Source organism: Balearica regulorum, chromosome 2 (genome assembly GCF_011004875.1).
Source record: "Balearica regulorum gibbericeps isolate bBalReg1 chromosome 2, bBalReg1.pri, whole genome shotgun sequence".
Lineage (NCBI taxonomy): Eukaryota > Metazoa > Chordata > Aves > Gruiformes > Gruidae > Balearica > Balearica regulorum.
Window position 1 is genome coordinate 25879920 of NC_046185.1, and position 24263 is coordinate 25904182.

General features: G+C 40.8%; 1 protein-coding gene across 1 annotated transcript; it reads right to left on the reverse strand.

The window, feature by feature from the left end:
* Positions 1 to 1172: 1172 nt before the first annotated feature.
* On the reverse strand, positions 1173 to 23915 carry PLEKHF2 (pleckstrin homology and FYVE domain containing 2). The gene is made up of 2 exons (XM_075743678.1): positions 23783 to 23915; positions 1173 to 4620 (listed from the first exon to the last, which is right to left on the reverse strand). The coding sequence occupies exon 2, from the start codon at positions 4604 to 4606 to the stop codon at positions 3857 to 3859; it is 750 nt and encodes a 249-aa protein (XP_075599793.1). The 5' UTR covers positions 4607 to 4620; positions 23783 to 23915; the 3' UTR covers positions 1173 to 3856.
* Between the last annotated feature and the right edge of the window lie 348 nt (positions 23916 to 24263).

Here is a 24263-nt window from a genome sequence, read left to right on the forward strand (position 1 = left end):
CAGGGAACAGCCAAGAGACATTCTAATATTTACTACAATAATTTCCTCCTTGGGGGCGGGGGGGGGGGAATCAGTACTCTGACTCCTTTCCAGCTGTATCTGCTAAAACCAGGCATTCTTCTATCTGTTCAGGGAAATTACAGGAAAAGACAAAAATCACAATACGACCCATAATCTGCTTCCACTTACACATTAACCACTATGATAACCACCGTTTCATTTGCATTAACAGATTAGCTAAAGCGTATGCTCCGAGGAGGAAGTCCCACATAAACACAAGGTTTCTGCATGTCATTTTCATAATTAGAGAAGAGACTGTAAAAGCCCCGCTGCAGACTCAACACTCATTAATCCATTTTGTTAAATTTTATTTTAAACTAACAGCGCTTGACCCTCACAAATTACTCAATAGGTATAGGAAGTTCAGCCGCATCAAACCTGAAAGGAAAACCAGTCTCATTTACCTGAAGATAACAATGGCAGTTCAGGTGCAGAGGCTGAAATTAGTAGGTTTTTATTAAAACCTTCAGTAAATACTTTTCCTTTAATATTTCCAGCAAACGAACTATGAAATACTGGTAAAGAGTGGGCAAAATGTGAACTCAGCTAAAGCAAATGAGTACTTCTATATTCTTCAATACAGCATTTGGTACAAAGCAGAAGCCGACTGCAGAGCCTTGCATGAGAGAGACTGCAAGCACTGCTGCTGCTTTCGTTCCACGGGATTTGGAAAGCTTATCAAAAACGAGAGAGTTAAGTCTACCACAAACAAAAAAAAGTACAGAAAATATACGGAGACGGGCTGTATTTATTCACTATTTTAAGATCTTAAGAGTGTAGAAGCTCCGGAAAATGTACTAAAGTTCCTCTCCAGTTTGATACCAAGAGAAGGCTCATACCCAGCAGGGGTTCAACAAAAACCAGCTCAGCTTTGCAACACACTTGGTCATCCTTGTTTTAAACAGTTACTCAAATGTGTAAGTTGTTTCTAAATCCATAATTAGTTTCCAATTTAGTCTTAAATCTCCTCCTGTATGCTTATACTCCCAGTTTATTAATCCCTCCTGTCAGTGAACAAACTTGCTGCTAAAATACTCATCAAGAAAAAACCAGCCGCCCTATTTTCTGTCACACTTGAAGGCCCACAGTTAAAGAAAAGTAAACACATAGGCTTGAGGCTACACCGTATATTTGTAAATAAAATAATTTGACAGAACAAGATTACAAAATACAAAATGAGCCCTTTCAGGAATTTGTAAGTACAAGAGAAGTCGATGTTAAGTCCATTTTGTAAAATTTTAAACAAATACCACTGAGGAATAGGAGTATTACCATAAACTTTTTTTTTTTCCTTAATGCTTTCTCAAAAAGTTCAATTTCAGATGAAAAGTCTCACACACACACGCATTGGTTTGGTTACAGTTTCAGGGATCAGTGCAGCACAGTGTAAGTTTCATTCACAGATAAAAAGATATTTAAAGTAGGTACAAGAACATTCTGCAAAATATAGGATGTCATCTAACTCTCAGCAACCCTTTTCCCACCCCCTGGAAAGTGCTGTAAAGGAAGTGCAATGTATAGAAAGACAGGGAAAGCACATGAGGAGATGGGCTCTTTAACAAGACAAGTTAATATTTGACAGCTTAAGAAAGAGGAAACAATTGCATCAGGAAGAAGAAGATTGTTTGTCATTGAAGGTATGTACGAAGGAGGTTTGTACTTTGATTCTGTAGAAAAACTGAAGCTGAGAATTCTCCATTCCTGAAATATAAATATTGAGTAAGAGAGGTACAAAAAGTAAGCACTATTAATTCAAAGGGCCTTCTCAGAAGAGCCTGTTTTCCCCTGCTGCAGGTCACCATTCCCTCGTCTTTCAAGGACTAAGTCTGTGTAATTACTTATCGCAGCTAGTCTTTGAGTACGTACAATTGTATACACTCGTCTGGCAATTTTACAGAGCCTTCCTGGTCCCTTGTCTCCATCAGAAAGCATTTTCCCCTTTTTATGTTTATTTCAAAGTAGATCAAATACTCTTCAGTGCTTTTTAAAAAAAACCCTTATTTTTAGAAATTGCCCAAGCTAAAAATATTAACACAATTTTCACCTGAAGCAATGTATTGTAAACTAAGATGCTAAGTGCATCTTTAGCTATCAGAAATCTCATGGAGAGCTACAGCTTTGAAGTGCTCTAATTTTTATTTAAAAAAAAACAAATGAACAAAAACAACAACCAAAAAAAACCTAAAACCAAAACACACCAACCACAACAACCCACAAACTGACATTTACAATATACAGAAAGGGAGACTAGTGCAATATGCAGCATTGATTGTTTATTCAATAAATATTTAATCCAATTATTGCCAACTGAGGCAAACAGTGCAGAAATTGTCACTTAAAGAGATACAAAAATTTAACATTTTTTGCTATAAAGTCAGTTGCTACTATATTCATACAACTATTTCAAAGAGGTTTTTCTGCTTCAAAATTGATGCTACCATTATAAAAATATAGAAACATAGCATTTGAGGATTTAACATGTCTTTGCAAGTCTAACTTTTACATTTATATTGGAACATGACATTTCAGTATTCAAGAACTTATTAAAAGTAAAAATGAATACTATGGTAGAGACATTTTCTGCACTGACAATTTCATTACAGTTCTTAAATACATCTTTCTTGGTCCTGGGTATACATTTAGAATGAAAGAACTTGCATCTCACATTTATCCTGAGGTCAGCTGTGTAAAAAGAAAAGCCAATTTTATAAGGATAGTTGCAGGCTTTTTGTTCAAAATACAAGGTTATTTTTAAACAAGCCAATAAAACTCCTGAAAAAAGAAAGAAAACCAACCCTCTCACCAATGTTTTAAGAAACAATTTAGTGTCATTTTGGAGAACTATTTTCAAAAACATATAGGCTATCACATCCAAATGCTATATCACCCAACTAAAACTTCAGTATGCATTTGCCAAATTTGAAACACAGAAACTGTTCTGAAAAGAAAACGTATAAATCCTCGTGAAGAGTCACCCTAAGCTTCTCATCTCAAGATCCCGACCCGTAATGCAAGGAGAACCTGCTGAAGCCTGGGGGAATCTGCAGAGTCCTCGGGTCTGCCTGCACAGGTGAGGACGTGTGATTCAGGACTCCGTCACCCACCGTGGGGTACAGTTACGACCTTGTCAAAGCTCCACTTTGAACACAGCAGTTATTTTCAATAGCACCAACAATCTCTCAGATACCAGCATCAGGCAAATACAGACAACACAGAATAGGTTTGTTTCTTCCTGAATTCAGCACAATTGGTACAAGGCACTGCTTGGCATAGGAAGTCATAAATAAGAGCAAAACAAGATTTCCAAGTTTTGTGACATTTAAGTTTGTAAGTTATGTCACATTTCAACTTATGATATACCATGGTTAGAAAAACAAGATGGTCTAAGAGATTAACCAAAACATCACTGTTCCATGCATGCTTACAGTTTTCCTCCCCACGTCCAAAAAAACCCCACGTAACATATCAATATGAAACATTAGGAAGTATGGGTTGTTAAATTAAGAAAGTATTGTTTATTCTCCAATCTTCCACAAAAGTTTAACCTAGACACAACTCAAGTATAAGAAGCTGGAAAATATTCTGGTAACATTTGCAACAGTCTATCCCTGCAGAGGAGTGAAAAACCTATTGTCTAGAGAATTCATAGATTGAGGCACATTGCAATTGAAGATATTCAGGCATATTTTATGGCTAAAACAGGATTTTTCTGAGGAACCTCACTGTAGACTTCCCCAAAAGCAGCTCCATATGGTTTGAAACATAAATTGCAACACACAGAAAAAATGTTTGGTCCTTAATCACTACTGTCTTCATCATCATCATCATCAGATACATCATTTAAAGATGATTTAGGTGACTGGCTGTAGGAGTCTGATCTAGTGGACTGACAAGCAGTCATCTCCCCAGTAGAAAGAAGATCATAGCAGAAGTCGCAAATTCGCACAGGCTTGGAAGACTGGCTCGGGAGAAGAAACCTCTTTTCAGAGCAAGGCCCACACACAACAAAGCCACACTTGCGGCAGTGGTGACGACGGTTGACGGGCGTAAATTTTGCTTTCTGACAACGCATGCACACAGTGGCTTCCGAGTCTGGTACCCAGACAGCTGCATGTTCATTGCTAGGAGTCTTCCCGCTTTTGGAAAGTAAATCAGAAACACACTTATTTATGTGGTTCATCCACTCGGACTTCTCTGTGGCGGTGGCAGCGTAAACCGCAAAAGACTTTGTTGGTGTCTTGATAAGCCACCCATTCCGTAACTCTCCCTCGTCCTGGATGGAATCAATAGTGACATTTTCCAGTGGGATTATGTGCTGTTTATTGTATTTCTTCTTCTGGATGACAATGTTACCGTAAACAAGAATGTCATTGAATAGGAAGAACTGCCTCGCTTTGGGCTTCTTCCTACACAGCTTTGTTAGTACTCCCTCTCCGATCAGAACACGACCAGGAATAGTCAGAGGTTGACCAGCTGCTCCAAAGCAGTTTTCCACTATACTTATTCTTCTAGTATTTGCCTCACTGTTTGCCAAGCGATCCACCATCTTTCACAAGTAACCTAAAATTTAAAAAAAAAAAAAAAAAAAAAAAAGTTTGTTGTTAGGACAGAACTGATTCAACAGCAGCCCTCCCCAAGGAAGGTACCAACCCCGCATTTCTTAAAATATCTAACAGAACCCGCTGGCTCAGAGACACTGACTTGGGCTAGATTTAAATAAGTATTAACACCTAAGAATTTTTAGCAACCAATTAGTCTCTTTTTCAAAAGCAAAGATGTTCCATCCAGCTGACAGCTATCTTTATCACACAGCACTGCTCTTGAGAGCCTCTGGCAACAGACTAGGAGGCTTCCCCTCTAGTAAAGTTACTGCATCCTGATTTAATGCTCATATTTCTCTGTATATCCTCCTGCACCTACTCACTGGATGGCAAAAGAAAGCATCATCCATCATTCCAAATTCTAATACTGACAGAAATATCAACTTAACTGAGCAACTCGGAGACCCATGTTAGTGTTAACATAACAAACAAAAATTAGATAATTGATGTTCACATAGGAAACCACCATACCCAAGCTCAGTATTGCTCTTTTTCTAGTACATAAACCTTTAATCACGAGCCAAAATCATGAATTTACCTGCTAGAAACATTTAGTACAGGCCAGAGCTTGCACCCCCCACCACCTGCAAACTTGAGCCAGGAGCAGGGAGTGAGTCACAGTTGGTGGCCCATCGCCTGCCTGCTGCTGCCTTCTTTCTGCAGGGGCCCCACAGTCATTCCCTCCTTGCCTACTCAAACCACATCTGCATCCATCACGATCAGGTGATGTATGCAGGCAGATCAGCACAGAGGACAAGTTACACAGCTTGCAACTGCTCCTGAGAAAGACTAAGTGACCTGCAAAAGCTGAAAGTTTAGGCAAGAAGGCTTCGTATTTCAGGATGCTGATAAGCTACAGAGTACATATGTTCCAATTACAAATTAAAACCAGCTCTTATCCTTTCCCAAGTAGCAAATAAGATTTTTTTTTTCTCTTGTAAGGGCAAGATTCCTAAGGCATCCAACAGGGAACTGAAAATAAGAAGTTACTATTAGTGATTCATACCTTGGCAAACCACTCTTTAGCCCGACTTCTACCCTAGAGCTTCCTGAGCACAAGTCAGGCAAAGGAAACTCCTGACAGTCTGATCCAGATATGCTCCCCACAAGCTCCTCCTGAGCAGAGCCATGAACCTGAACTGTGTGCTGACGGAACAGCAAGACAGCTAGCAAGTACTATGGACAGACCTGTCTCTTGGAACGCAGAGGACAGTTCTTCTGTGCCTTCCTTTCCAGCTACTGCAGGGCTGACGCTCAGAACACCCTCTGGTAGAAACCACTGCTTTGAACAGGCCTGAAGGACAGCAGAGTAGCAAATACTATGGTGCCTGTTACCTGTGCTTCCCAACATGATCCCAGTTTGGAAGTCCTCTATGTTCACCTACCTTTTCTTTTAGATCTACGCTGCCTGCCATCAATACCACTGCCTGCCATCAATACAGCATCAGCTGATAACAGAGATGAAAATGGGCTGAAACAAGGCTTAAACTTGATGCTGCTCGGGCTCTCTCACTCTGCCATAACCTGATCCAGTCAGTCATCTTCCTATAAATCAAAGCTCAGATACTTCCTTACAAAATAGGGATGAAACTTCTTGATAGAAATTTGGTGGCAGAGAAGTCTCTTATCAGGCCTCATCTAAATAAGGATGTTACCTGTGATTGCACAAATCCACAAGCCTAACATTAGGTGTAATTAAAAAATAACTTATTGCTTTGAGGTTTAATTAGTTCCACACAAAAATAGTTTGACAAATGGGCTTACTCAGATACAACCTTTTTTAAGCTCTGCATACAACATTATCTTGTATCAAAGTCCAACACTGAAGACAGAAGAATCCATTACAGATATTACTCAGCACTTCTTTTGAATTTTCAGTATGTGCCTTTACAGCATTAGTTACATGTGAATATTGTGTTAACTGGTTTTATGTTTATGGTAAGTGGTTTATTATGGTAAGTGAAATTACAAAGCCACCAAATCTGAAATTATCTTGATCTGCAGAAGGTCAAGACAAAACATAAACTAACTTTTAAAAAAGGTTCAAGAGATTTATTTCCACTGCATCAAAGCACACAAGGAAGTACACCTATGCTATTTCGACCAGGTATCAGTCAAACTTCGAAAACAAAAGCAGGCCTCCTCCACTACCCTGTCCAGTGGCTCCACACTTGATCACTTCAGATGTATTTTCTTAACAGTAAGCTTAGGTCATCTTTGCTGCAAAAGAAACATTTCTTTTTGTTCTTCAATCAGAATAACCATCACTACCTTCTTTATTAAGCTTTCTGAGGACTGAAGTGCTTGTCACTTCTCTCTAGAGAGAAGTGGAAGGAGAAAAAAAAAATCCCACCACAAAACAAAAAACCCACTGTTATTTCCATCTCTTTCATCAGCCCTACTTTTCTGAACCATTACCCAGTCAAGGTTCTCAAAGCTTTGTCCATCATTCCCTTTAAGAGATGCCCACAAGTGGACACTGTACTAAATCCCTAAATCCTTCTGCAACACCAAACATAGCTGATATTGTTCTGCTTTCTTTCCTTCTGTGGTGATACCAATTCACACTATCTGCCTCCCTCCCTGCTCCCTCATGCCACTGCAAAAACTACACAGTGAATTAGATCAGAGGGCTAATGGAGTTGAAAACAAACCAGAGTTTTAGGGCTTGGGTTGGCAGGATAGCTGCAGCAGAGGGAGACGACGGAGGGATGGGAAGGAAGGTGCTTAGACAGTGCCCGGCGTAGAAAGTACACTGGCTTAAACTGATCAGTAAACAGAAGTATTACAGATTTGGGGTTTTTTTCCTTCCAGAGAACAGCAGATGACTCAAATTACATCAGTATGATTTTTTTTTTTTTTTTTAAATGCTATGACTATACGGGCATAACCAAAATATACCTTTCAACAGACATCTTATTTCTTTGAAGCATTCCCAGCACCAGTACTAGCTTATACACACAGGGACACCTTTATATGTTTTATTCAGCACTAAGATCTAGCCACTTTTTTTCTTTTTTTTTTTTTTAAATATACATCTTCCAACTACCTACTACCACATGGCAAGGAGGCACAAAACTGGCACTTGGGAGCGAGTTTTTCAGGTAAGTGATCAGCTTTACTCCTACTACAGCCTTGTCTAATTCAATGGTGCCACTCCGCAGAAATGCTGTTGGCTTGTCCCATCTATTATCTCTCTATATACCAAGGAGTAAGTACTAAGGAGGGAACGTAAAAAATAAACTAGAAACTTTTTGATGTGTATTTGCTGTAGTTCTAGGCTCAAAAAAAAAATCAAATTCAGGTGCCTGACTGCCAAAGCCCAGGATTTGGAATAAGGACTAGCTGCCATTAACTGCCAAATAACCATTCCCATCTAACAACACACTAGCAGTAAACAGCCTTTTCAAGTGCCAAAGCTGAACCAACAGTCACTTTGGACTTGGAAAGCAAGGAGTCAGACACAGGGTCAGTCTAAAGTTACTTAGAAATCCCATGTTCCCCGTGAACCGGGGAAGGAATCAGTCAGCAGAGTGCAAAGGGGACAGACCAGAAAAATACGCCTTTCTGCAGGTACAAATCAATATGTGTTACTTCCAAGCTTACACTTTTATAAGAATTATCTGCAAATTACAGCAAGTTAAATGCTTTTGCTATTCCATAAGGGAGAACTGACCCCCCAAAAAACCCCTCCAAAAAACCAGAATCATACTCATGAGTTTCAGCAAAGCAAGCTTTTGGTGTGAAGTTACCTGTAGGAAGCACTCACTGCTCCACAACTCCAACTCAGTCCTCTCTGCACTCTCTGCCAATAAACAGCAAACTTGGTCCAAGGTCACCACAAGAGCTTTCAAAATACAAGGCACAGGGAGAAGAAAAACGGGGGGAGAAAAGGCTAAAGGTTTTAATTAACTGTTTTCTAGGATGACCTAAGAGAAAACAACTCTAACCAGGATCATTTAATAATCATCATGGCTTGAAACCAAGACACATGACTCTAGAACTTGTGCTGAAGACTGTACTTTCAGCTTGTGAAAATAATCACTTACTGGACTTAAGGCAAGAATCCAGGGCAAGCTAAGGACTATTAGGAAAGACAAGATAATCACATCTCTTCTAGACTGAAATTTTTGTCTATAACATTCAACCAATTCTCACCTACCAGCCTCAATTAAGGCAGTAAAAGCCAGGGACTGCTATGGATTAATCCACCTTTCCAGGGCATGAATTGTATTTTCCCCAAGCTAATAGATAAAACTTTAAAATAAGCACTCTGACATTTTTCCTTATAAGTTTTTAGAGAGCTAAAGATTAAAAATCCATCTGAAATCCTACGCACACTAATGCTCATTCACCTTCACTAGCCCCTTCTGAGAAAGAAAGTAAGTTCAGAAATGAATAATGAGAGACTACCTGGAAAAAAATACACCAGAAATACAAAAGAAGCCATCCCCAAGTCACAAGAGCTACAGTTTGGAGTAGAGGTGCACCTCTTCTTCTCATGAGCACAGAGACCAAGGAGATGTTAAATTAAAATATTGTCTGAACACACAAAGGAAATTTAACCCCAAGATGTCACAGTACAAAAGCTACGCACGGTTATTAACTACTAGTCTTAAAATTAGAACAATCTTTTCTTAAGGCATATTCAGATGTGTTGTAAAAGATAAAAGATCATTTCCTAGAACTGGGTGGCAATATCCTCCTCTCTGCCAGCTAAAACTTTCTTCTGAAGTTTCTACTGTTGGCCACTATAAGAAGCACATACTGGATTACTGTCCTCAAGATGCAAGATCTCAAGACCTGATCGAACAAAGCAATTCCCAAGTGATGGCAAATTGCTGAAAACATGACTCAAAGTGAGGAATAAACCAGAACCATGGGCTTCCAGATGACAGGCTAGACAGCTCCACTTAAGGGGAGAGTGGGAATGTGTTATGCATAGTCTCAGTTTATGGATGCTATGAAGTCAAAAACCTCAAAACTGTTGTTCAAACTTTTATCACGTTTGACTCCAGATTTATACTTTTTGCATACAAACTCCCAAAGGTCCCCAGGCCCTTATACAAGAATGACTCTGTCTATAAGGATCATCGGTCCATCACATCAGCTTCATTTTCTGTGTCCAGACTGCAGTGTAGTACTAGCTGCCAATCAAAACACTGCAAAAATAAATAGATCACCTGTGTAGAGCTGCCCCATGAGCAGGGTTTAGGACTCTTTCCGAGTAAGTAAATCTCTACTTTCAAAATGCTGCAATACCTGTGGTTTGTCCTCCTTCTCACACACATGCTCTCAGTAAGCCTGTCACACAACGAAGATGCTGGGCAAAGGCCTTCATCTCTGCAGCGTATTATGCTATTTAAAGGTGACAAAATACTTATTTCATGACACAGAAAGCCCCAACTCCTCTACCATATGCAGCACTGTCTTTGACACTAAGTTATTTCTACTTTTACTCACAAGAGGCCTCTACAGAAATAACAATTCTGTTATCAAGATATCAAGATCTTCTTGCTCCTCTAGTTGACTCCAGTTTTACATTTGTATGCTGTTGTTGAGAACAGTCATCTTCAAAGTGAGCAAACATAGATGTTACCAAAACCTTTGAAGAACTAACAAGTTACCCACTTACCTAAAACACAACCCATGTTGAGGAAGTCACGTATTTATTACGGTTATTAACATTCCAGACTACTACAACAGGAAAATAATTCTGTTAGGGTTGCTGCACACTGACAAGTCACTTCCCACGTAATTGTTTCTTTCTGCCACTGTATCCTGGTGACCAAACTGACCATCTACCAGGACTCAACGTTTATACAGGTCTTATTTAAAATAGGAGAATGTTTATTTTATACGCTAGCTCTGTTCTTGATAGAGGCCAAACTAAACTGCACAGAAGAACAGCTGTAGTTGAAGACAGACATAAGGAATCAACTAAAAAGCAACCTTGACTGACATAGCGACACCTAATTCAACACCGCCAGGAAACTCTTCTACTGCTACATTAGGACTGTAGCAACTGACACGATCACCACAGAGCAGAACCATAGATAACACAAAGGTGCTAGAGGGGAGAAATGAGATTAAAAAAACTATTATAGCATAGTGATGCAGATTGCATACAGCTCAGCACAGAAACATTTCCTCACCCCAGCTCAGTGTGTACTACCATGACGATCAGCACTCCCCTTAGACTGCAGGATAGGCACAAAAGGTATGCAGGAGAGGGGGACAGCCTGAATTCCCAAGTTTCTACAGCAGTACAGCAGAACGAGCAGTGCTCCATTACTTTCAGGTCTGGACAAGAACAAATCTCGTCCAGTACACAGTCCCTGCCGACAAACATTAATTAATAAGCATCTAATTTTTAGCATTATTTTTCTTCAATGCTCCTTCAAGGGAGGAAAATGCTACTGGCTTTGCCATAATTTCCAGTTCATCTATCATCATCTTTACAATTAGTAATTAGGCTGTTAACGATTACATTTAACACATTGCATTACTACAAACCAGGCAGTCTAGATTCTCAGAGCCATGGTACCAGGATGCAGGCAGCTCATCCATTACTACATACATTCACAGTTAAGGTGACAGCTTTGAAAAAAAAAAAAAAGTATTTAAGCTGCTGGAAAAAGTACAAAAGCTCAAAACTAACCACAGAGGTCCATCCAGTTGTAAAGCAGTAGCAGATCCTGGATGCTTCCAAGGCAGATTCAGTAACACAAGTCCAATTAAAAAAATATCACTAACCACAGTATCTGATCACACCATTAGAACCGATGACATGAGATCTAGATATTGTTGCGGGGAACAAATGTAGAGAACAAGAAATAGAAGACTCAGAAATGGAGGAATACAAAAGGAATAAGAAAAGGTAGAAATTAGATCTAAAGGAAAGCACATTATACCTTGCCACCCAATAAACTTGTAAATAATTAGCCAGTCGTCAGAGCCCTTGTTGTCACACCTGCATTTACACATACAAACAACATCAGCAACTATGTTCCACCACATACCTTCAAACTAACCCATTCTCCTTCTTGCCTAAGGGTAACACAGGTTTCATAATAAAAGTTTCTATTTAGACTCCCTTAATAAAAGGCAAAAGTTAAAGGTTTTATCATGTCTGACTCCACAACTTGAAGGCTCTGAATAATAGAGATTTCAAATAGAACTGAATCTTGTTTTATTATACTTAATCACACAAATTAAACAGATATAAAAAGTACAGAAGATCAGTAAAACTTTTACAAGACAGAAACAAGTAAATTGTACACCTAAGACAGATAAGGACTATCTGCAGACCAGGTATCGAATACGCATTAAATGACTGATTTGTAAGATGACTCATCTTTTAGATCTACAGAGGAAAATACCACACTCTCCTTAAAAAAGAGTTCATCAGACATAAATAGTCATTTAGTACATAGTTACATTGGGGTTTTTTTAGTAATAGGTTTCAAATAGTTGTTATACATTATATTATCACATCAGACTCATTCAGCTTTCCTCTTGCACTTTGCCTATGCAAAGAAGACATGCTAATTTGACTTACAGTTGAATAAACACAAACAATTGAATTACCCAGATCCCTCATACACCTCTCTGATTTAAAGCTCTGTTAAATACTAATATCACTACTTTTTGTGGACAAACTTTCAGCCATGGAGGCATCTCAGTACTGTAAGACAGTACTCTAACCTCTATTAATATTAGATGTATTGCTCTCAAGAACAACACTTGCCTTTTTGCACCACTGCCAAGTAAAACAGTGTAAATTTCTGAAGTACAACCTGTTGAAGGACACTTATCCATGTCTAATGCTATGAAAATAGTTTTAGTGTGGAAAATTGCTGAACTAAACACATGCACAGCAGATATTCTGCATTTCTGACGCAGGTCAGAAGAGAAATCAGCATAAATTTTAAGTCTTCCTTTGGCCTCACTACTTCCACCTCCCACACAGCCTCCTTCAATACATGCAGAGAAGGATGATACCATTGCTTGTCCTCGATGTTTCACTATGTCATCTTTGTTGGCAAAATTAAGCTTTTTATGCACTTAGATCTGATTAGCTGTAATCAGAATCCAAGTGTTCATGCAGAAGTCAGCACTACCTGTCAAGGACCATAAAGGTAATAACAAGAGCTAGATTAAAGATGATATAGAAATAACAGCAAGACAGACTTAATTAAACTTTATTTCTATCATTCAGTATGTAGAAGAAAATATTGAGGAAACTGCCTTTTTAAGTATCCATTAACCCCCTTATGAATTCATTAATATTTCATTCTATATTTTACAGTTAAATACATCTATAACAATTAACTGCATGGATTTTTAATATTCATTCTAAAAAGCAACTGGCAAATAATGGCAATATATAAAACAGTAAAAAGACCAATTTGACCATAAAGTTAAGTGAAATTAAGAGAAATTTCACCCCAAAAAATATTATGTTGAGAGGAGATAAGAGCATGACAAACGCCTTCTAAAGGTCTTCATCACTGCTAAAAGCTGACATGACAGTAGCAACTAAATGCCTGTACTGTGCTGGAGCTAGCTGCCCTGGATGCTATTTAAAACATAAGATAACAACTGTCACTTAAAGAGAAATACAGCCTCCTAACAAGCAGTTCTCTAATAATTCTCTTCATAAAAGTATTCCTGAAACTGTTGCATTTAACAAACTGTCTTGCTATCGCTACTGTAACGAGCTGGTAAGGATGAAGAAGATAACCTGATGATATCTGAAATATATGAGTATCAAGAATGACAAAAAGCTACATCATGATATGGCAAAGAAATAAGAAGGACCAAGAGATTAAAGAGACTACATCAAGTTAGAGATGACAGCAGAAAAGGAAGCAGTAAGATCCCTCTGAACTTCAACATAGTCTTTACCCAGAATCACTTTTGACTTAATCTGGTTAACGGCTGCAGCATTGAGAAAGGTAGCAGGACTGAAACTTTGACTTGATTTAGACCAAAAAAATATTACCTTTCCTTACAGCAATATATGCTGTACCTTTGCACCATTTTTCACACCCTTAATTATTGGCATTTAATAGAATTTAAAAAAAGTAACAAGATAAAACACTGGAAAAGGATGGTGGCAATGCCATGGCTGCTGTGGATTACTCTAAAGGAAGCAAAGATGCTTGTGACATTTTCATCCCAACACTATAGAGAAACCATAGCGTAAGCATCAATACTACACTGGCAGAAAAATAGAATAAATGATACTGTGGACCTCTCCCAAGTCTCATTTCTATGATTCTCAGTGTAATGTTTTCTACATGAATGTGATTTTTTATTTTGTCTTCCCCACTGTGAAGACATGGCTTCCTGCATTGCATAAGCCTGTGGAGCAATGGCTGTGGCATGGGGAAATAGATGAGCACACTCACTCCCTTACTGGTACATCCAGTACAAACCAGCAGTCTTAACCTTTCATTTGTCTCAACCTGTTGGCTAGTGTTCTGGCATTGGTCACAGACTCGCAGAAACCATGCTGGAAATATGTTAACAGCAACCACATTACTTCATACTGTGCAACCTGTGGATACTCTGCCTTGACGATATTTTAGAAATCTTTAGATTATTTCTCAGTCCAGCATTTAGTCATGTCCAAATGCATCATGAAAGCAAATCCATGCATTTGTCTAGTCAGATGCCATCATAAACCTATGATTACCATAATAACCCAGACAGATCTGTTTGGGTTTTGTCTTTAAACTGCTGCAAGTGACTGTCACAAGTCTAGTGCCACTAAAACTCTTCTTGAGGGTATAATGTAGAAATCCTTATTTTAACTGCCTAACACCTTACAGTTTAGTAATTCTTTCAAGGCATTACAATTAATTTTAGTATATTCTAATTTCCAACCTACAAGAGAGGATTGCTGTTTCCCTTTAATTGACCAGTTGTGTAAGAAATGCTCAAAGAACGTAAGTGACTCTAAACAACAAAAACTTTATTATCAAACCTGCATGACAAGCGCACTACTCTTCAAGCAATAGCCATTATCCAACTGAGCTAGGAATGCCTAGAAAGGGCAATTCCACTTGGGGGATGGAGATGACTTCTAGATAGCTCTTTCAAGATGTATGACCTCGTATTCCCCAACCCACTCAGAAGCTAGTTGGGGTACAGGAAACTATATTTAACAGAAGACTATGTGTTTTGCCAAGCAGCATATGTAAGCAGCCCTTGTTGTGCTGATACTATCCAGGCTACTATGCTGAACAGTTAGCACACTGCCCGTGCTGCTGTACGCAGGCAAAACCATCCAATTTCCGCACATCAGCTTCTCGCAAGGTTTGGTATTTAACACAATAAATCTCATCCAGAAAGAGAGCAACAATTTCACCTGCTCATAAACAGAAAGACTAGCTCCCACATCCCAAATGAGTTGTAATGCTAAATAATCATAGAGGAGACCTGAGGAAAATAAAGGCATGCGGAAGCAGGCTGCCCCACCAGACGAGTTCAGCCAGCTTGCAGCCTGCCCCACGCAAAGGATGAGAGGAACCACCTTGGCTAGACTGCCACGTGCCGTAACACCAGCACCCCTGCTCCGAGCAAGAAACATGCGGCACCCATTAAAGACACACAGAAATCCAGAATTGTGGAGTCCCAAAGCTGTTCCCACTACCTTCTTCCCCTTGGCAGTAACAGAAAATATGGAAGATGGAAACCCAGACAGTACTAAAGGGTTCATACCGCAGGGATGTACATGATCAGGAGAGCCTCAATCCACTCCTAGACCAACTGGAAGCGGTTATATTTCCCTTCTGTCCCCAAGTTCACTGGAAAAAGTCCCTGAACGCCTCTTAGGGGAGAAAAGAGCTCACTGCAGAAGCCCAGGAGCAAGAGAGATCCAACTTTTTAATGAAATCAGCTGCTTATTATCACCATCAGGCTTCTATTTATAATAAACCATGGTAGCTGATACTGGCTTTGTTTCTTGGCATGATAGGGACAGAGCTGCTGCTGGAAAGAAATAGGCAGTTCTCCATCCTCCACCTGGTAGTCAAGGGTTGGAGCAACAAAGGGAGCAACTTCCCAAACTTGGTTCGTCTCTGTGTCCTTACTGTCTGCCAACAAGCTGTGTGCTTGCTAAGCACTGATACAGGCTTACACGGCTCTGAACAGCACTTGTAAAACACCATACTGCCAGCCGAACTGCTGCCATTTAGATGAGAAAAATTCTTAATGCCTTCTGAGATGTGAAGGAGGTAGCCAGCACGTGCATGTGGAAATCAGGTAATGGCTAAAATTAAAGGAATTAAAAAATAATCCCCACAGCATACCGCCACACAACCCTGAAAGCTTGAGTTCTGCAGAGGTGAACAGGTAGGCCTAACCCACTACGAACAGCGTTTCCAATTTGACATCAAACTCATCTGTCAAAGCACAGAAAGCAAGATCCAGGCAGATATGGGCATATCAAACATTTGCAGCTGTCAGCACACTGAAATGGGTATAAATAAAAAGGCAGAGGTTTCATAGATTTATATACATATATAAAACCAATATATTTATAAACTATGTAACACACATCTGCCCTTTTAAATTAATCAACAATTAACTGAAAAAAAACAATATTCAGATCAAATCTTTGCTGTCATGGGAAAATACTCCAGTATTTCAACTTTCCATTTGCATGTACTTAGGAGCACTAGCTGTGGTTAGCCTAGTCTCTGGTACTAGCAAACTGGATCTTTCATCTTAACCAAAGTACTGGGAACATACACCAGAATAGTTTCAAAACCAACTTCCACTGATCTTGAGCCCAAAAACGTTTAAGTTCCTTCCAAAGTTCTCTGCAGCTCCAAGTAGCTAAAAATCATCAGAAGAACAGCAAACAACAGACCAACAGCTTAGAAATGTGCCAGAAGAGTCAAGGGCAGAGGACAGGAGCCTGGGATCCTGCTCTGGCTCGAGAAGCTCCAGCAGACATATACCCCCACATGCTGGGCTGGTTCCTAAAGAATCACTCAACCAGGCTGCGATACCAAATACGTTTTTCTGTTTACAAATGTTTTTCTACTCTAATTGTTTAGCTGTTTGAAGAGACTCTCCCAGCAAATGTTTTTTTCCAGTTTGGCAGCACTGACTTACCCCTCCCTTCCAGGCTGCCTGGACAGGCACCGGGTGTGCCCTTCCCATCTGATACACTGCCTGCGAAGGAAGGGCTTAATTGACAACAGCCCCTTCAGCAGCACTGGGGCACCCATCTGGGCTAGCAAATAACTTGACACATACAAACACTACCACACTTAACATTGAATGGACATTGGGTGAGGGACACGGGAAAAAAAAAAAAAAAGAAAAAAAGAAAGTCAATCAAAAGGATATAACCAGTTTCAGAACAAGCTAGATCCTGCCTGAAGTTTTGCTAACCCAGCACAATGAAGAGAATTCATAGCATCAACATACCTTTTAAATCTTGAAATAGACAGATGTATTTAAATTCTTTTGCAGAAGGGACACAGTATCATTAGTATTAAAAAAAAGCAGATGCAGATACAGCTGTTCTACAGGAAGTGTTGCCAAATCCATCTTGCAAGCAGCTCTCCAAAACCAGATCATTGTGCAGTCTGTTGTTACGGATTATTGTATTTAGAGCACACATGGAGGCAACTTGCTAACAGCTAGCTACATCGTCTCTCGGTCAGTGTGAAAAAGAGGATTTGGTCTTCGGTGACTGAAATAAATAGTATTTGCCAACATACTTCTTGCATCATCTTTAACCTGCAAGTAGAGAACATTTACAGAAGGATTTCCGATGTGTATCTCTTGTACACAAGTATACGCTAAAAATAGCCCCTCCTAGATTTCAGAACACCTGCATGTTTTAGCACTTGAGAGCTACCAGAACAGCTACATGTTCAAGTGAGCTTCCTCGAGTTAAGAGAATTTTATTTTCCCTTTCTTCATGGATGCATACTTATGACACATCTGCCTGCTACTGGCTTATGTCTTTTTACTATGCACAGGTACTTAAAACAGTCAGTGTAAAGAAAAGCTTTCTGGTTTAAGTTTTCTTTAGTTTATTACCTTTACAAGAAAAGGTACTGAATTTTACTAACAGAACTAGACTATAGGTAATTGATTATAGCATGACCAAGCTATAGAGAGTTACCAAGTAGTCAAAGCTAGGCAAGAGCCATTAACTTCCTACAAATTAGTGCGACACAAAAGACCTTTTGCTTTTAGCCGGCTGTGTTTTAAAACAGAGCAAAGTTTTCCCATGCAGTCTCACAATTTACAAGCACAGCAGCACAACCACATCATATTTCATTTTTTATTATATCAATATTCATTGCTTTCACATGCACATGTCCTTTAAATTCAGATAGCCTGTTACAGGAAAAGAAGCTGCATGATAAACAGGTTTCTTTTACCAGCTCAGCAATTCCAGCCATTTCCACAAAACTAAACAAGACACAAGCCAAGTAACAACACTCAAACTCCTCCTCTGACCAGCTGCAATCACCTCAACTTTCTGCTGCTCATGACCCAAGTAAGTTAAGAAATCTCTGCTACAGGGGGCAACCCTAATACTATATTACACTGTAGAAATACTTTGAGGAGGCTAGGTAGGTGGCCACTACCTAACAGGGTGAAATAAAGCACTGCTGCAGCACATTTTCAATATTATAGTAGGAAAACTAGAATACTCAGACATACTTAGTTCCTTAAAATTCTGACCTCCTTTGAAAAAAAAAAAAAAAAGCCAAAATTTCTACCACTAGTTCACCAGCAAGAACAGACTAAGGGCAAGTATGGCTGGCTGCAGGGAATCGGCTGCAGGGAATCTTCTTCCTACCATTTCAGCTTCCTGAAAGAAGTGGCTCAGATTGGTACCAAAAAATGGCTGAAGCCCCAGTAACCACGCACACAGCAGGGCTGTCATCAGGCTGCAAACCACCAGCCCAGCAGAAACCCAGGGCTTGCCTGCAGCCAAAACACAGCTCAGGGCTTGGAATCAAACCACATGTTGTGATTTTCAGGAAGCTTGACAACACTGAAGTGCTGCAATCATGGACCTGTCACCCCCCCAGCAATATTTAAAATTTATTTATCCAGCAATATCTAAAACATATAAGCCAAGTGTTGCATTGCTCTTTCTTAAGCAAGGGACATAAGCCCTTTTTTAATATCAAATGCTGCTACCTGGTGACATGCGGGGGGATGGTGAAAGTCTAGAAAACCGACATCTGACAGCTATCGACAAAAGTGAAAAGGAAAGCTTTAACAATTAAATCTTAAATAGAATTTGTCAGTCTTCAACATAACCAGCTTTTCGGCCATAATCTGTGTGTTAAAAGGGCAGTTCACTTGCCTCCATGCTGCTAACCTAGACCAGAATCAGGGCTGAGGGGATGGGAATCACTGTCACACACAGCTTTCAGAACAGAAGTACATTGAAAAATCAGTTTCAGCAGAAGTTTTACATTACCAAGTATTGACAGGTAAGTGAGGAGAAATTTAAAGCAGAATGAGAAGAAGAAAAAAGAAAAAAAAAGAGTCATTTCCTGAAAGAACCCCATAATTACAACAGCTTACTGTAGGTGGCCTTCCTGGGAAATGCACTCACTGGCCTTTTTCCCCTTTTACTGCTTGTCAAATGTGTTTGATGTATTTTAAAGTTATATGGAAAGCATTTGGAGTACAGACATTAAAGCGCTCAGCACAACCCTGTCCTCTGAGCGCAATAAACAGTGTCCAGAATACCGCAGGGGCTTGTGGTCCACGTGATGCTCATCCAGCAGGCCATTCTCCCTTGCTCTTAGGCCCTTACTGCTGCAGCAAAGATGGCACAATCTAGAGGAAACTTTTAAAACTGCACAAAGGTTTGCACTGAAGTTAACCTGCACAGCTCACTGTTCTGAGAAAGATGCTATCTGACAACCTGAACGGCAGTGTGTACTGTACACTCTTTAATATTAATTTGCATTAACAAATTATGCACACACTTTAGAAACGCAAATGTCAGAGAACATGCTGTAACTTTTCCTTTTGCAGAAGGCATACTAAGTGCTTAAAAGCAAAACAGTTACCTCTAGATGATATGTTTGAGGTACAAGAGGTATCTAGCGAAAGCTAAAGCTGCTGACAGAAAGATCAGATACATCACTAACAACCCCTCTTTATCTGCTTGAATCAGTACAACTTCTCAAGAGATTGCATCTCGTCACAGTAACTAACTGCTTGCATGTCATCTTACTACATTCAGGAATGGGGGGGGCAGGTACATTCCCTTATTTGAAATCCTTTAACTTTCAACTGGTTTTTCTTCTTTTACACTTATACAAAATGCCAAAATCCTACTTTATTACATATAGAATATGCTTAACACTGTCTTATTGTAAAACACAACAATGCAAAGAAAAAGCCACTCTTCAAAATAATTGTTAAAATCCTTAAGTTAGTTATTTATCATCACTAGCAGGTTAAAAAAAAAAAGCATCATTACATCCAAGGCAGTAGCACTCTTACCTATTTATGTAACTTCAGAAAACCAAAGTAAACATATGAGTGTATTTTTGACTATGTAATACTAAAGTGTCAGGCTGAAAAACATGAAATACTCTTCTGTTCAATAACACTTAGGCACATTAATATTTATTTTCATAAAAGGAAAATTTTTGTCCTACAACTCCCAGTCAAGCCACTTCTCATGCGAGCAGACTCTTATTTCAACAGAACTACTCATGTGGCTCAGAATTTGCAGGACTCTACTTGCTAACACAGTTGTCATCACATCTTATAGCTTATGACAATGCTAAAATAAACTTTATTATGGTAAACGTGTTCTACCACACCTATCTACAGAGTAGCTTTTCACTCCCCCCAACTGCAAAAACAAGTCCTCTGCTAAATCAGGAAAACCAAAGTTATTCTACAACAGCCAACTTTGCATTTGCTGCACAGAGAGAAAGTTTTAAATACGCGGTTCTATTTCAAAAGCCTATTTTTGCACCTTATTTATTCTCTTTCAGAACAATCCCAATTATCACACTTCCATCAAATTACTCAATCCTTGAAAGTAGTAAAATATGCATATACAAGCACCATCTATCATTAAAAAAAAAGCACAAGAATTAAATGGAAAAGTAAGCTTGACTATTAACAGAGTTTGGATTAAGTCACAAATATACCTTTAGAACTTGTAGTAGTACAGAAAAAGGTTTAATTTCTTAATACAAAAATCAAGACGTTAACTTTCTTACCTACAACATCTAAGAAACTTATCCCATTAATGCTGGGGTTTCTTTATTTCACATCACCCGCTAATAAATGGCCTTTAAGAGCAAAAACTTGCATGCCATTTGTTTGCTTTGAACATTTTAGCTAACAGAGACTGTTTCTGAAAAATTTATCTGCAAGCATTAAAACCCTTAACTCTCCCTCATCTACATGCTATGTTTTACGCTAAGCCTTCACTTTAACACCTCTAGCCCTCTTGGCTGAAGACAAGTTACCAGAAATGCTGCAAGTGTAACAAAGCCAGTGTTTGTACCCTGCCTGTAGACAGCACCCTGGATTTATTGCCCTCAGTTGGCTCTTGGCAAGGTAAATGAGATATGCTAAGCTCTGTCATATCATGGAGAGGGACTGTTTATCAGGCAGTGTAGTGACAGGACAAGGGGGAATGGGTTTAAACTGAAGGACAGTAGATTTAGATTAGATATTAGGAAGAAACTCTTTACTGTTAGAGTGGTGAGGCACTGGAACAGGTTGCCCAGAGAGGTTGTGGATGCCCCCTCCCTGGAAGTGTTCAAGGCCAGGTTGGATGGGGCTTTGGGCAACGTGGTCTAGTGGAGGGTGTCCCTGCCCATGGCAGGGGGCTTGGAACTAGATGATCTTTGAGGTCCCTTCCAGCCCTAACCATTCGATGATTCACCTGAAACAGCAGTTCCATCTCTCTTTATCGCACTGACTCAGGAGAGATGAAACCTTCCTGCATCCACTCACCACAATGGTGAAACTTAAAAGCCGCAATGCTGTTTGAATATAAAGATGATTTTACCGATAATAATTTTTGTAAAATAATGGGCTTCAGGATGTTACAGGTAGATCTTCTGTTCATCCAAGGACACATGCAATACTAGAAGTAAGTCTCAGCCCACAATTTAAGGGAAACAGAATGCAGCTCTTGCTAAATAATGATTTCATCACTGCAGCTAATGAAAACTTGCTTCTAGGTGAAAAGACACTGCTCTGTTTCTTTTTAGATGATATGACAGAAGAAACTGATCCAGTGTCCCCAGCTCCAGTTTTCTATTGATTCATTTTCATTTAGCATTTATGGGACTTCCTCTGTGTAGGCTTCTATGCAGGGTAGAACTCATAGACACTCCAAAAGGCACATGGCCAATTTGCATTCAGAAACAGGAATTTGGGACTCGGGCTTACAACGCTTCACTTTCACTGCCATTTTCAGCATAAGTAGCGCAGCCCTAATGCAACTCAGAAAGCGTTATTTAACAAACTGAGCTGATATACATGACATTTAACTACATAAAGATTCTTATTTGTCACTTTATTAGGCCACAGTATTTAGATTATATAGTTTAAGAGCAAAAACATTGCTTTTCTGAACTGATTCCTTTCTGCATGTTGAGTGCGTACAAAGCAAATTATCTGTACCATCTCAGCACTGATTACACTACCATCTTTAAGTACTCACCATCTTTAAATATTTCCCTTCTTTCAGATAGCCATCTCTAAAATAATTCAATACACAAGTCTTGGAATTTGAAATCTGAGTATTTAAATTATTTCAGGAGAGAAAGGAATTAGCAGTCTCAGTTCTGAAACTGATTCCAGTCTTATGGGTTTGATTTTAGACTCACTTTGCCTACTGTATTAACCTCGTCCAAACTGAAGCCATCAGGCACATCACAGCTTCGGATGTAGTGCTTGTCAAATAAGCATCAACACCTAGAGTAACTATTCAGCACACTGGACAGCCTGAGTTAGGACTTAATGATGCTTCTGGAACCACTCTCATCAATTCAACCAAAATATAGGCAAAGGAATCCTTTTAATCTACAGTTAATGAGATAACAGGTCATTTTGGCTATCAACAACTAATGAATGCACGGATGCTTCATGTCAAAGTTTGGGCTACAGCCATCTTCTCTTAGCAGTGACAGAGTCGACACCAAGACGCGCTGCTCAGCAGACTCAATGCTTTCTTGCCGTGATGAGCAGTTTTGCCATTTATAAATATCACTGTCTATGCACACAGTATTTCAAATGAGGCGAGAGGAAAAACATGTGGCTGTCTTTTCCTGAACCGCTTTCAGACAACAGCTTATGTGCCACATGCATCTTAAGCAGACCAGTCACGTTCCTCTCCAAAATAAGCGAATTTCACATAAAAAAATAGCACCTTATGCTCGCAGCCGCGCCACTCGCGGTTCCACAGCTGTGGTTTTTTCTACCACAGCATCGAGACTTTTCAGGCGACTCGCTCCGAGAACGACGAGGAGTTTAGAACAGCGAGCAAGGCGCTTTCCCGCAGCGGGCAAAAGCCTCCGGGGGAGCGCGGCGGCGGCGGGCTGCCCCGCGGGGCCCGCCGGGGAAGGAAGCGCCCTCCGCCCCGTACCGTCCCGCCGCCCCACGGCGAGCGGCCGCCGCCGCCGCCCGGGCCTCGGCGCCAGTCACGAGTTGGGGAGTTTCAGGCACTTATGTAACACCGCGGGACCGATGCCGCTGTTAGTTTCCCCCTCCTCTCCTGAAGGCGAACCCGCTTCTGAGGCCCCGCAACTCCCTCAGCACCCTGGGACAAGCCAGCACCCGCCGCCCCTTTCTTCCTCAGGTCCTTCCCGCCCCGCCGCCTGCCTCCCGGCGGGAAGCAGCAGTACCCCCGCGGACGGCCGGGAGCGCCCTAGCCCCACGACGGGACGGCGTCGTCTCCCACCGGCGGAGCTCGTTCCCCGCCAGGCAGCCCCCGGCTCCCAACATGGCCGCGGAAAAGCGGCCGGAGCCCCAGCGGGGAAAGGCTCCGCAAGGAAAGTTTCCCTCTCCCTCCCCGACCGGCCCGAACGGCCAAACCGCCTCCACCAAGACGCGACCGAGCCCGCGCTGCTCACCCGGTACGCTTCACTCCGGCTGGCCACCCCAGAGCCCGGCTACCGCCAGCCCCACCGCCCTCTCCCCGCACCACCGCGGTCATACACCCCGCCGCCGGGGGACGGGCTCCGGGACACCGCCCGCGCGGGGCGGGGCCGCCGCCATCTTGGGAGGAGCCAGGCGGCGGGAAGAGCTGAGGCTGCACCGCCGCCCGCTCTGTGGCGGGCGGTTTCGCTGCGGGATGGGGCCAGGGGAGCCGCCCTGCGTGGGGAGACCAGGGGAGGGCCCGGCAGCTCTCAACCCACGAGTTGCCTGTCGTGGATAGAGGGATTCTCAGGACACGAGAGCATTACCGCAATGTTTTGTTTGGGTTTGTTTTTTTAAAAAAATTCCATTCTTTGTGCACCATCCCAGGCCCGTGTTTTATGTCCGTGGTTCCAAGCACACTCTCCCATAAGTAAATAAGGATGGTCAAGATTTTTATTACCTCTCTCTGCATAA

Bases quoted from the DNA above. Each gene is read 5' to 3' on its own strand.
- PLEKHF2 (XM_075743678.1), bottom strand. From the start codon at position 4,606: ATGGTGGATCGCTTGGCAAACAGTGAGGCAAATACTAGAAGAATAAGT.